The 14,006-nt window shown below is 39.8% G+C and overlaps 1 protein-coding gene across 3 annotated transcripts in view; it reads left to right on the top strand.

Annotated features, from left to right (window-relative positions):
- The window catches only part of SH3D19 (SH3 domain containing 19), an 85,020-nt gene extending 71,918 nt beyond the window's left edge, over nt 1–13,102 (top strand). For all 3 annotated transcript variants that reach the window (XM_065633977.1, XM_065633976.1, XM_065633978.1), the window contains exons 13-20: nt 1,367–1,439; nt 1,752–1,882; nt 4,422–4,480; nt 6,160–6,347; nt 6,584–6,636; nt 7,157–7,343; nt 8,263–8,360; nt 9,687–13,102. In XM_065633977.1, the coding sequence (XP_065490049.1) occupies nt 1,367–1,439; nt 1,752–1,882; nt 4,422–4,480; nt 6,160–6,347; nt 6,584–6,636; nt 7,157–7,343; nt 8,263–8,360; nt 9,687–9,803 (906 nt within the window). In that variant the 3' untranslated portion in view covers nt 9,804–13,102. The remainder of the gene's footprint in view (nt 1–1,366; nt 1,440–1,751; nt 1,883–4,421; nt 4,481–6,159; nt 6,348–6,583; nt 6,637–7,156; nt 7,344–8,262; nt 8,361–9,686) is intronic.
- The last annotated feature ends 904 nt before the right edge of the window (nt 13,103–14,006 follow it).

Below are 14,006 nucleotides of genomic sequence, written 5' to 3'. Positions count from 1 at the left end.
TCTGTCTCATGGGGAGATAATCACTCCCTTGGCTGAGTATCTGATAATTGGGCAAAAGATTAAGCGAGTAGTTTTATGAAGTGCTGTACATGATATTTCAGTGATTTGGCTTTGACATACAGACTTCAAAGTATTTTCCTCTCTCTGCTTCTACAGAACCTAACCTGTTTGTAGGGCATGACTGTATTACTATTAAATAGCTAGTATAAATTATAGCTCTGAGCAGCCTTTTTGATTATTATCAGAAACCTACATGGCTGAAATAGATTTCTATGCAATTTGTTGTTATCTGTTGTAATTCGTAGTATTCTGGCCTTATCTTTGTGCATGTTGGGCTTTTTTGGTTGGATTTTTTGTACGCAGTGAATTACTTTGAATATAATTCACGCACAGTGACTGTCATCAGTACAGTCTAAAAAATACCTAGTGGATGGGATAGAGAAGGCGGCTCAACATTTTCCATATAATTTCTCTTTATAAAGATCTCACAAAAAATTGTCATTTCCCCTCAGCGTTATCTCCCTGTAAGCCAAGGCCTAGTGGCTTGCTCACCCCTCTAAAACGCGCAGCAGTCAGCAGATGTGCTGCCCCTGCCGAGTGTGCTGGGGAGGGCTGGGCTGGGATATTCTCTCCAAGCAAGGAAGAGTAACTGGTGGCATGCAGTACTGAGCAGCAGTCCAAAATTTGGCCACATTGATGTTTATAAATATGTAAAGGTTGAGTGTCACGAGAATGGAGCCAGGCTCTTCTCGGTGACAACCAATGACAGGACAAGGGGTAATGGGTTCAAACTGGAACACAGGAGGTTCCACTTAAATATGAGAAGAAACTACTTCACAGTAAAGGTGACAGAACACTGGAACAGGCTGCCCAGGGAGGTTGTGGAGTCTCCTTCTCTGGAGACATTCAAAACCCACCTGGACACCTTCCTGTGTAACCTCATCCATGTGTTCCTGCTCTGGCGGGGGGATTGAACTAGGTGATCTTTCGAGGTCCCTTCCAATCCCTAACATTCTGGGATTTTGTGAACCCTTGCAATGAGAGTTGCTAGTAACAGTCTAGATTTGTGACCCACAGAAATAGCTGAGGCTTTGTCTGTACTGGGAAAACTTACATGCCTTCCCTTCCTTTTACTGGCTTAAAAGTAGATTTTGGTGAAATGCATTCTGGTTTACACTGGTGAAAGGCATACAGAACTGAGACCTATAGCTGTGTGACCAATAGGTGTGCCTCCCAAGGTGATTCTCTGATACCAGAACACCATTGTGTCCAAAGCCAGAAAATTACTTCCAGAGTACGTAACAGAGAATCTCTGCTAGTATCTTACATGGTTTATAAACTACTTGAATTTATTTGTTGTTGTCAGGATTCAAACCACCCTCCAAAAGTTTCTGACACAAGTGCGCCTCATGCTGTAGTCCTGCATGATTTTCCTGCAGGTAAGTAAATGTGAATGTTCTGGAAGCTTGCTTTACTCAAAGACTTTCAAATGGGAATTTTCTTAGGAATTATTAGAGCTTAAAAATGATGAGGAAGCTCAGCCTGCAAGGTCTGCATGTAGAGTTGTTCAGATCCATGGGCTTAGCTATAGTTGGGCCAGTCTTTTAGTTAAAGCTAACTGGTTTATCAAGTATAATTAAGACTTTTTGAAAACTCGGTCTGGTTTTGGCTGTGGTATTTAAGAAGGTTTTACTTACAGAAAATCAGTGAGTGTGACAGCTACCATTAACTGAGATGCTGCTGTCTTTCAGAGCATGCTGATGACTTGGACCTTCATGCTGGAGACATCGTTTGTCTTTTGGAGAAAATCGATACCGAGTGGTACAGAGGAAAACGTGGGAATCGCACAGGGATATTTCCTGCCAACTTTGTTAGAGTAGTTGTATGTAGGATTTCTGTGTACATTGCTTGAATAAGATCCTATTGCATTTGTTTTCTTGTTCTATTTTACTATAGCTCCTGTGTGTTTAACTCCATTCTGTATTTAGATAATCTCTTTTCCCTCTGGCAGCACAGAAGACGTATCAACTTGTTTGCATGGTATTAGAAAGATGCTTGATTTGGCATGAGCAACTTGCGTTATGGGGATTATTTTGCTGTTAATTTGAAGACAAGTGAGAAAATCATGGCCCTTACCAGATTCTCTTTGTCAACCTGGGTAGTTTCTCAGGGTCTACCAAGCAGACTATTTTTTACAGCTGCATGTAGGAATCAACACTCAGTAAGATGGTTGCTATTTATGCCTCCCCTTAGCCCCTCAGCTTTTCTCATTTTCTTCTCCCTTGAACTGTGCTGGAATCACCACTTTCATAGCCATGTAGTGAACGAGGTCAGGGCAGCAGTTGGACCCAACGAAATACATGGTTTTTTTCTTCCTAGAATATTTTTTTTTTCCAGCTGGATCAATTTGCCTAAGTGGCTTACTAAGCGGCTGCACAAATGGCTGTGCTGGCACAGTGCAAGGAGATTGTGTGGTTGCAAATGAGCAGCTTAAAGCAATCTTGTTACTGAACGTGACACTTGACAGTAAACGGCAGGCAAGAGACAGGTGCTGGTTTGGAGCCCAATAGCAATTAGTTGAGTGTTTCATCTTTAAAAGTGATACAGTATGATTCACTGCGTCAAAAGCTGGGTCAAATGTATTGCAAGCCTGAGTCTGAGATTGAAGTCCCTTTTGTGAGAGTAGAAGGGGCCGTTGGGCTCCCCACACTAGCCATATGGCCATGAAGGAATGCTAAACTGACACCAAAATGCAGAAGGTGTGCGACTGGGCACTGAAAACACGAGATGTCTGTGTCGAGCTGGGACAGCTGGCAGAGGTGACAACTGCTGCTACAGGGACAACACCAAGCATTTAGAATCATAGAATTCTGTTGGTTGCAGAAGACCTTTAAGATCATCGAGTCCAACCATTGCCCTAGCACTGCCAAGTCCACCTCTGCATCATGTCCCTGAGAACTTCATCTATGCATCTTTTAAACCTCTCCAGGGATGGTGACTCAACCACTTACCTGGGCAGCCTGTTCCAATGCCTGACAACCCTTTCCAGGAAGATTTGGTAACCATGAGAGTGTAGGTTGTCTGTTTAGTTTGTAGTGGCATTACTGGAGAAAAAATGTAAGATTTGAGAAGTGCTGAAGAATAAAAACTAAACTCGGGGTTAGTAATAATAGCACTATGCTCAATTTGCTTTCATGAGAAAGATTTGTTAGCTAAATTGATTAGCTGCTTCTACACAGACCAACAATTTAATTTAAAAGATCTTGTTACTACTGACAGCTAATAGAGAAAAGATTTTATGGTAAAGCAGTGGAATGAGTATTTGGGGTCAAATTCAGCATTGATACAGACAGATACAACTTCATAAAAGCTAGGGAAATTGTGTTTCAAATTTCTATTTTAGTTGTAAAACGTGGTTACCCTTTTGAATGCAAAAATCTTCCGTTTCAGCAAAATTTAAAAAAAAAAAAAACGCAGTACATGAGGCTAATTTAATGAGTGAATTCTCCTGTTTGTTCCTGTCAGATTTGATCTTGATACAAGATCTCTATACAATATGCTATAGTGTGCTTTATAATACCGAGCTGGGTAGTAGCTTAGGTCTGGACACCTACACGGTTCTTAGTTCCACCAGCCCTTCAGAGCACCACAGATACCAGCTCTTCCAGCAAGAGCATTGCAAAGACTATGTGTCCTAACAGGCAGCATGATTTCCTCCAGTGCTTTGCTTCTTGTTGATTTTTATGGGAACTGGCTCATGCAATAGTGAGCTGTAACCCAAAGCTCCTCGCTAGGGTCTCTGGGCTTATAGTCTTATCCATCTCACAGGTCATCCTTCATGTCACACCAAAATTATAATTGAAGTCCTCTTGTGATAAAGGACTTGAATGTTTTCTGTTTGATATATCCATGTATTGATTTTCTAAATTACATTTCTCCAATGCAAATGAGAACTGTGAGAAGTGTTTTTGTTTGGAGGAGAGCTGGCTACCAAAGCCCAGAAAGGATAAATGTAAACAGTAATTTTGTCTATTGTGATATGTTTTGCTAGTAAATAATAGATAGCAATTACCAATGGAAAGTTGGGAGCTCAATGCAACAGCATCTAGTAGCATCCAGTCCCATATTTCGTCAATCAGTTATGCCACAAGTAGAAACAGTAAACCAGCTTCGTAACAGGAAACATTAAATTGTGCTCCTATGCATGAGATTGAAAAATGAGAAATCAGGCATACGAACCCAAAATTACATTAATATGGTCATATATCATAGCATGCCAGCAACTTTAGAGTGTCACAGAGGCATAACTAGAGCTGGTGCTTAGCTGAAAAATAGATTATTTTAACCAGTTCCAAGTTTATTGTAGTTATGTTGCCATGAGCTTGAAATGGAAGACTTTACTTATTTTGTTGTTTTACTAGATTGATGTTCCAGAAGAAAGCAACAGGAAAAAAATACCCTGTTCATCACGATGTATCAAGTGAGTCAGATAAATCTTATTTTCCTTCTCGTTTTGATTTACTAGGAAGTAAAAAGAAAGATAACTTTGAAGCAGGTGTTATCTGTGCTAAGGGTAATATGGTTAACAGCTTCTTCACCAAAATATATTTTAAAAATTAAGCTCTCAAAACTTAAAGTTTATGATGTTTTAGTAAGACTCACATCCAGGTGAAAAAAACCCTAAAAACTCACTTCATGGCTTCAGAAAACTGGTAGATCACTTTATAATAAATGTTTGTGTAGATGTAGTCCACTCACTTTCCTTCCTTTTATGAGCTGTATTAGAAGAGCATTTCCCGTAATTTTTCATGAAAATTGGTTACAGAAACAGTGAACCAATCTGATGAACTTCAGCAGCATTGCACTCTCCTCTCTTTACTCCTGGCTTTGCTACTTTCTTCCAGTATCCTCATAAGGTGTAACACGGTCGGGCTCCTACTCTTTTGAAAGAACAAGATAAAATGGGACAGGATACAGCTGTACGTTAAGTCAACAAATCTATCTAAGCTTAAAGTGTATAACTATACAGGTGAATCTAAAGTTCCCCAGATTAAATTATCAAATGTACTTCAATAACTTTAATTTCTGATTTGCAAACAACTTGTACTAAGATTTGTGGGCAAGGAACAACTTTTCATGCTATTTCTACTTTATGATGATTTGATTTCATAATCATTCATTACAGCAATTAAAGCAAATTCAGGCGAAAGCAGGAACTACTGGTATCAGTGGGATTGTTTGGTCTGTTCTTCAGATCGAGCTTGGCTTGTCTTAAAAGAAACTTTTCTTTTTAAAAGCTGCTTCTGCAACTAAGTAAGAAACAAAGTGCTAGCTCTGTCCTGCAGCTTTTGCAAATAGATGAGTGGGGGGCAGAGGTGGGAATCAAGCATCTTACATTGGTTTAAATGCTATGATCCTATAGAAAAAATTAAAGCCTATTATCACTTTTTTTCCAGCACAGTATTTCTGATAAATCAAATTTTTTCTTAGAATAATTTCTTAAATCTATTTTATTCGTTTATTAAATTATTGAATCTATTTAAGTGACTAAAAAAATAAATTTTTTCAGTGCTATACTAAATTATGTGAAATTTATCAAATGCACTGATGTTTCTTTCTTCAATAGATAACTTATTTCCCCACGCCTGGGGTAGATTATACAGAATAATGTTTGTCAAAGTAGATTACAACTAGCTTCCAGCTGTGAAACCTCCATGGATTTGAGATTTGGAACAAATACACAACACCCACCCCCACTCATGTTTGATTGCATCTAAATTGGATGCTAGCTCAAAAAAAATATCAAACTCTTAGCAGAAGTATATCAAGACACTTACTTGGATATAGGCAAAAATATAAAATGGGACAGGTAGCCCAGGAAAAGAAGCGATGTGGTGTTTGTTGTTGCAAAATATCGTAACAGCCAGGAATGAGGATGCAGAAGTTGCATCCAGCTCCTCCAGACTCCATACTCATCCTCTTCAGAAAGCAGAGATAAGAACCAGGGCTAGACCCTCATTTTCCATGTGTTCTAGCTTCAGTGCATTCTTTTGTCATTTTAATTAAAGATATCAGTCCATATTTTGCACAATGCTGCCTTATTATTGAGTAGACAATAATAATAAGTAAGCAAAGTAAGTTTCTCTTGTGTTTGTGCAGAGGCCCAAGATGTGTAGCACGATTTGAGTTTATTGGAGACCAGCAAGATGAGCTCAGTTTTTCAGAAGGTGAAACTATTATCCTTAAAGAATATGTAAATGAAGAGTGGGCCAAAGGAGAGCTCAGAGGCATGTCTGGAATTTTCCCCTTGAACTTTGTGGAAGTAATTGAAGATCTGCCTGGAGCAGGTATGAATGCTTGCAAAAAATCTTCAAGAACATGGTTTCGTACTGCATGCATATAGGAGAAAAGTCCAAAATGACAATGAATGCAAGAAAGAGGTAGAAAGGAACAAAAGACAGATTAAAAAAAAATCAAAAGGAATAGTAGGACTTCTTAATAATCACTCTATCTAAAATCTCTATCATTAGCAATGTTTTGAATAGTCATTGCTGCAGTTCTAAGTTGTGCCTTACTTATGTAGGTACAGGAGCAGCGCTGAAGAACAAGGTGGAGGTTTCTTCTTCCCTTCCTCAGGTAATAAAGCTTTATAGGTGAGGGCAAGAATTTACTTAGCAGTTTCACGGATTTGCATAGACTTTCTATTATAATGTCAGATTAGCTGCACAACTTTGAACCCAAATATAACCCAACTCCCACAGCACACAATGCTGCATGGTCACATCTTGAATTCTGAGAGTTGGCCTAAAGTGATTGAATTCATAGCTTCTGGCAAATTAACATAAGTAAATTTTTATCCTTTGTGCTTAAGCAAATTCTTGTTAGCTCTATTTTAAGGATTGCTGCAGCAGGCTAATTTTGAATTTATTAATCCTGTCCCCTGCCACCAGTGATAAAAAGGAATGCGCCCAAGCCTAGATGAAATTCTGTGGTAATTGCTGAAATGCCATTCTAGTCTACATCTGCAGTGACACTATTGTATTAGAAAGTCAGGACACCCATGTTCTGTGCAGCTGCTTTCATCAGTATCCATCAGCTTATGGGCTCCATTAATGCTTCTAAAATTAATGCATTTCTTTTCTGTTCACTTGAACAGAACAACAGACGCTCAGTAGAGTGGTGTGAAGCGCTTCATGATTTTACAGCAGAAACCAAAGATGATTTATCCTTCAAAAAGGGAGACTACATCCAAATACTGGAGCAGGTAGATTCAGAGTGGTATAGAGGAAGACTGAATGAAAAGGAAGGGATTTTCCCAGCAGTTTTTGTTCAGACCTGCTCAGGTACAGTGCTCCTACTAGATGGCAAATCATTATTCCTTGGGTTGTGACAGTCATGGCAGAGTTCTGGGAGAACCCAACCATTCCATTGCATTAACAAGCCACACACCACCACAGTCCTTAGTATCCTAAAGCTGAACTAAGTGTTGAACCAGCCTTTCTAATACTGGCAAGTAATCTGGGAGGTGACACAGATTCTGGGATGGTTCAAGTGTGGTTTGGGCACAGGCAAAACAGAACCATTGAGCACTGCCTTTAGTAGGAATTCAGGGGTACAGAAGATGGGAGGCAGCCAGGTTCTCCCTCAGCTGAAGAGAAACACTGCAGCACAGCCAAATTGCTGGTAGAGCTGTGAATAACTACAACTGCTGGGTCTGAGCACAGAACTATTGTAATCCCCTTGGTGGGAAAAAAAAAAAAAAAAACCACCACACTGCTTGTTCTCCTCAAGCTTCTGTTTGGTCCTCAAGTCAATGCAGTCAAAACCTTCACAGAGGACACAGAAAAGTCACAATTCTTTCCCATAGCTTTTGCAAGTAAAGCCATGAGTGAAAGTTGACAGGAAGTAAATTCCACCTAACTGGCAACTAGCACACACCACGTGCTGCTTCATCTCCAAGTACAAAGAGGAAAAGACAGCTTCTATTAGATATCGCCATTGGAAAGTTCAAGTAAGTGAACTTCAAATTTAGTCCTCCTAGAAGCAGAGCCATGAGAATGTGTTAGTACTGTAAAATGAACTGGTGTCAGAGGAGATTTTTATTCCAGTAGGAAAGTAAATTTGCCAAGTAGCAATAGTAATAACATCTGGGCACACAGCACACTAGTGGGGAGAAAAATGCAAGAATGACAGGAAACTTCTTCAGAAACAAAGATTTATGTCACTCCAATCCGAATAACTTGTCTTGTCCATGTTCTGCAGCCAGGGTAGAACTGTCACAGTCTGGAGGAGATAAGAAAGGAAAAGCCAAAGCTCTTTATGATTTTCATGGAGAAAATGAAGATGAGCTTTCCTTCAAAGTAAGTATCTCAGCCCAATTTTCCAAAAGGTCTTATGCTCCTGAAGAATGCAAAAAAATAGGAATTATCCACTGTGAAAATAGGCATGAAACAAGAACGAACGAAGCACATAGAATAGGCATAGATATTAATAAGTTTGATAAATGCCCTCTCTCAAAAATCTTTTGCCTTTAACACTTTATTTCATACTGGCAAACTTTTCACTGAAGACTTTAAAAAGAGGTCACGAGTTGCAAAATTCCTTTGACTTCTCTGGTACATGACAAGACAAACAAACCTAACTTTGCCATACACTCAGTTCTTGATCAGTTGGTATGGTCAACGGAGTCTCTTTTTTAACTAGAAAGACAGCAAAGAGAAGGAGGATCATATAAGCGAGCCAGTGCTACAGCAGCAGTGCCTCTAAGGGACACCTGGTACAGCCACATCTAAACGTTTAGCAGCACAATACAGAGTTGCCAGGGGAGCAAGGGGAGAAATTAAATACTTGCTGGATGCTCAGATAATATTAAGCAGCATGAACAAGAAACAGCATGCCCTTGTCGATTGAAAGTCATGATTTAGGTAACCATGTCCTCAAAAGCAGGTTTCTAAGAAACAGCAGACTTTCACAGCAGGCCTAAAATTGTGATTATCAGGTAGAAAACACTATTTTCTCTTATTCTAAAACTAGCAAAATATAATTAGTTTCAGTATTAGCGGCTTGCAGTGCTGAAAGGATAGATGATTCTTTAAAGCAGAAAAGGGGAACGGAAGTACTGGCAGAAAGGCCAAGGCCATCACAGTACTTAAGCTGAAGGCATGGGACAATGAAAACAGAAACAAGCGTCAAACAGGAGCTGCGGTTTGTTTTGAACAGCCACACTAGTGATTGCTTTTCTTTTCGGGAAAGTTTCCAAAGGAAGGAGGGACATTTCTAACTGCTGGAAAATATTTGGACTAAATTGAGAAAAGCAAGCTTTGAAGTGTTTGAATAAAAGAAACCTCATAACAGAGCAGGGGGAATACACACAAATTAATGAGTAAGGCAGGGGGCCTGTGAGCAGCTCTCTAACATACCTGCCTACGTGGAGAGCTTAAGTAACTCAAGAAGTTGCCCAGCAGTGCTGTTTCTTCCTTCTGGACAGTGGTGATTTTTCAGCATAGACATGTATTTACCCTAAAAGAAGCTTCAGCTGGTTTTCACAAACAATTGCAAAGAGATGACTGGCCACATCCTACTTCTTCTAAATGATTGATATTAATTGCTTCTGAATATCATCAGCTATGCATGCATTGTCATGGCACGGTAAGCTGTTCTGGCTCACGTTACTCCTTCTCTTACAGGCAGGTGATACAATAACAGAGCTGGAATCTGTAGATGAGGACTGGATGAGTGGAGAGATACAAGGAAAGTCCGGGATATTTCCCAAGAACTTTGTTCGGATTTTAAAAACGCCATGAAGTGTTGCCTCTCTTTGAACTCCCTGCATGTGGGAGAGAATGTTTTCTAACCTAAAGGCACAGCAAAGACATCAACGTGTTTTGACTATCAATGTTTTGCACTACTTTTTCTAGACAGTCATACAAATATCTTGAAGTCAAATACGAACATTCTAGTCTTTTGTGATGGTGTATGTAGTCATGCTTCATGAATGCTCCGAGAGCAAATACAAGCAGGATTTTTAGCTTTTAACTAGGGAAATACTGTGGTGCAACACCATTTTAACTTAAATAGCATTCTAGTATGTTTACTATCTGGTATTACATTTATCATGCACAAAGTCTGCTTAAAGTAAGCTTCTTTGGGTTTCTTTAAAAACTTTTAAAATGCAAATTAAATAATTCTTTTAAAGATATAATTACAGCACTCAGTATGTAGATAAAGTTTAATATTCAGGTTTCATTACTGCTTGACTTCCACATTAGCAGTAGAATCCACTTGTTTTATGACTTAGAGGGTGAAGAAGATAACTGATATTTCATAGCAGGAAAATGTCAAATCTAATACTGGCAAGAGGGAAAAATCAGAAGATAATCCTTGTGTAGTATTCTTCCATTCTTAGCCCAAGCTGCTTATACAGGAAGATCACAAAAGTAAAACTCAAGTATTTTGCCTCTTAACAAATAACATTCATATTGGTATGAATTAGCTTATGCCTTCCTCCCTTCTCCAAAAATCCTTTCCAGCTATAGGCTTAGATTCTACTACTGCCCCCTGTTCTTGGAGCACCATCATTCCTTCCTTCGCAGCTGAAGCGAGCTGTGACAGACAGTGTTTGCTGGGCTTTCTCAGCCCCCTCCATGCAGGAGCTGCACTATTCCAACTATTTGCCCCTCCACCCCCTTCCTGTAAGTGGAAAGCCAGTCTTCACTCAGTCTGCATTTCATTTGTCACTCAAGCACTGGAACATACTTCAGTAACACTATTCCTGTCCTTAACACGAAGGATATTATACAGCCTTGGTTTTATCTTTCAGCACACATGGGATTAGTTTCCAGTTTGTTACCACATACCAACTATACTGAGCATCATTATAAATGGTCTATCAAGGCCTTAAGGAAAACATGCCTGGCAAGAGGTTGCTTCAAGAAGCTCTAACAAAAGCATTTAGCAAAAAGCAGTAGTGTGACTTGAACGACAAACAAAGATGTGATGGAGGTAGCTTCACATTGTGTGAAATTCTGGTAGTCAATTCCTTTTTGCAACACTTGGCTCCTGACAAAAAAAGTTCAATGCATCTTGATTAACTGCTAACTTCATCAGACTGAAATAGAAAAAAATTATGCTGCAGTTGGCTCTTTCATTGCTGACAGTATTCTGTCACTTTTGTACTATATAACAAAAAGGAATCAGTAAGCTGTTAGCATGAATCATTACTTCAGAGAGACTCAAGTCCCTAGGTATCAAGGTACCCCCACAAGATTTCTCTTTGTGGGTCTGCAAGTTCAGGCTGCAGAAGGGCCAACAGTTGAGTGGTGGATGGAGACTGGAAACTAGAATAATGACTGACCTTGAAATAGTTTTGACTCAGTCTGCTTACAACTTTATTGATATGAGGTCCAAGTGTTACAGCAACAAATACCTACTGCAACAAAAGATCAGGGTGCATCTAAATGGGTGTCTAAGCTGGTGAGGGTAGCCCTCCCCTCTCTGCGCACTGCACTTTGGCTATGATCACAGCAGGCAGAAACAAGCTGAGCGCCAAAACTGAGCTGAAGGACTCCCCCCACAGCAGAGAACGGGCATCCATTTTCAGTAGCAGACTGGAGCTCGCCTGAAGTGAGCCCGAGGAACATGCAGCACAGACGTGAGGTCCGCAGCACCGTTGTGCTCTGCAGTCACTGTTATGCCACAGTACTTTCAAATATAGACACAGGTGTTAGCCCACTTTTTTTTTTTCCAATCTAGAAGCTTCCTGAAGTGTTGTATATTTAAACTGCACCAATGCCATTCACACAACTAGAGGATGAAGATCACAAGAAGTTTAATGAGCTGAGAGCTGGATTTTTACTTTCATTAAGGGGATTAACGTTATTAAAACATTTATAAACCATGTGCTATCCTAGAACGATGGAAACATCACAATTTATACAGCTATTGTTCAGTTTTACCATCCCAAACAAGCCTACCCAGAACTCCTGTGAAATCAAACTTCAATGTAAGCCCACCTCTGCTCCTCCAAGGACAATGCTTCCCACTCTCCCAAGTTTTTATTCCAATAAACCAGCTATCTCCTCCTAGAGAAATCCAAGGAAACAAATACATAGCTAGCTGGCATTCCTGACTCCTGCACGCCCACTCAAGACTTTTCAACCATAAATTTGCAGTGGATCACTCTATTAAATCAGGCTCCTTCCACCATGACCTGTGCCAACACAATTCCTCAACCTCCAGTAAGCACAGCAGGGAGAAAACAGCAGAACCAAGGAAAGCCCACACCAACAAACAGAATACCGGGTCCTCACCAGAGACACAGTGCATCATTGTAGGGGTGGATGAGGCTTAAGTGTTTGTTATTTACTGTTTGTCTGGCAGTTTTCTAAGATTTTGATACAAGTCTCAGAGTAGAACTGAATTTTTATATTTTTTTCAATTTCCTGTTCCCCATTTTTTATAACTGTGTATTGACCAGTTGCTTTTGTACCTTCCACTGAATGTTTAAAGTCAGTGCCTGTCAGCAGACAAGACCACTCTGCTTTGTTTTAATCATCTCCTGCCTATTATGCAGGGCAGGAAGAGCGGCAAAGCCTTCTATTCAGAGCAAGGAGTGCCATCTAAAGGCTGCTTGCATTACTGCAGGCAGCTAAAACTAAGCTAGATGCTTGGCTTTTACAGGGAGGGATTTTCTTAGGACTTGATGCGCAGTATCGCCATGAAACTGCATACAGATCATAACATAAAATTCTTAAGCACACTGCATAATCTGAAAAAAAAAAAAAACCCAAACCAAACAAAAAAACCCACACAAACAAAAACCCCACAAAAACAAGAATGAGGTGGAACACAAATCCTAACTGCAATATAGTAGCAAATTTCATCTGTAAACTTGAAATTCAGCTAGAGCCCTACACATTACTATAATAAAAGCCTCATTTATCAAAACATTCTGTTTGACCCACCCTCTGGAAATACCTTCAGGAAGACATCATCTTTGTTCTGTGTACAGCTAACAGTGTCCTAAAGAAATCTTTGTTAAGTCCAGTAAGTTTGTTATGGTACCTCTGTAAATTAAGAATGTATTTAACCAATAAATTTTTATAATTAAGTCATGATGGCGTTTTTATTGTCTTATGTTTGAGAGCTGAGCTCTCCACTTGACACAACAGTTCTGTGGATCTCATTCTGCTTATGAATTTAACTCAACAGGAAAAAACAAAACAACAGCAGCCAACCAAAAAAACCCCAACACCTCCAAATAAATAATATAGTAGTATCGCATCCCTTCACAAGTAGTCCAAATCCCTCAGAGAATCCCAATGGCTTTAACACATTATTGAAGCTTTCAAACTTTGTTACATTTCACACTTACCACCTACAGAAGCTACGACATCTGCTACCTGCAACAACCAGGGTATCACACAAGACGGTGACGCTGTACTCCTGTGTGACAAAATGAGTGGTGATGAAGATGGGCTGAGCCTCCACTGATTAGCAATTCTACCCATTCTTTTAAGTGTGCTCTGCTGATTGCTGCTATTCATACACCATGATTTTTCAGATGATATTTATACAGAGAATAAACAAAACTTTTCTTCCTGCTTACTTGCTTACTTTCCGCCCCCCCCCATCTGAAATCATTTTCTAAGTCATACATTTACCCAGAGCCCAGCAGTCTACTGTCAAAAACACAAAACCCCACACAACTGGGAAAAAAGCAAGTCCTTGTTCTTTCCCTAAATCCTCTTGGACAAGCCTTTTTGCAATATATACTTACTTGCCAGAGAGCTGAAGGAAAAAGTAACAGGATAAGACACACAAGTTTTCAGAAATGACTCAGAACCACCACCGCAGGATCTCTACCTCTCCTATTCTCCAGAGAGTACAGGCCAGCTGCAGTCCCTTAGGATCTGATTGATGGAACTGTTACAGCCAACACACATCCATGACTTGAAAGCTCTGACAGGTGTTATCTGATGCAGGGCTTGAATATATGCATGCATGCG

This window comes from Caloenas nicobarica, chromosome 4 (genome assembly GCF_036013445.1).
Source record: "Caloenas nicobarica isolate bCalNic1 chromosome 4, bCalNic1.hap1, whole genome shotgun sequence".
Classification (NCBI taxonomy): Eukaryota; Metazoa; Chordata; class Aves; order Columbiformes; family Columbidae; genus Caloenas; species Caloenas nicobarica.
Note: the sequence above shows the minus strand (reverse complement) of the source record. Positions and strands in the feature narration are given on the sequence as shown.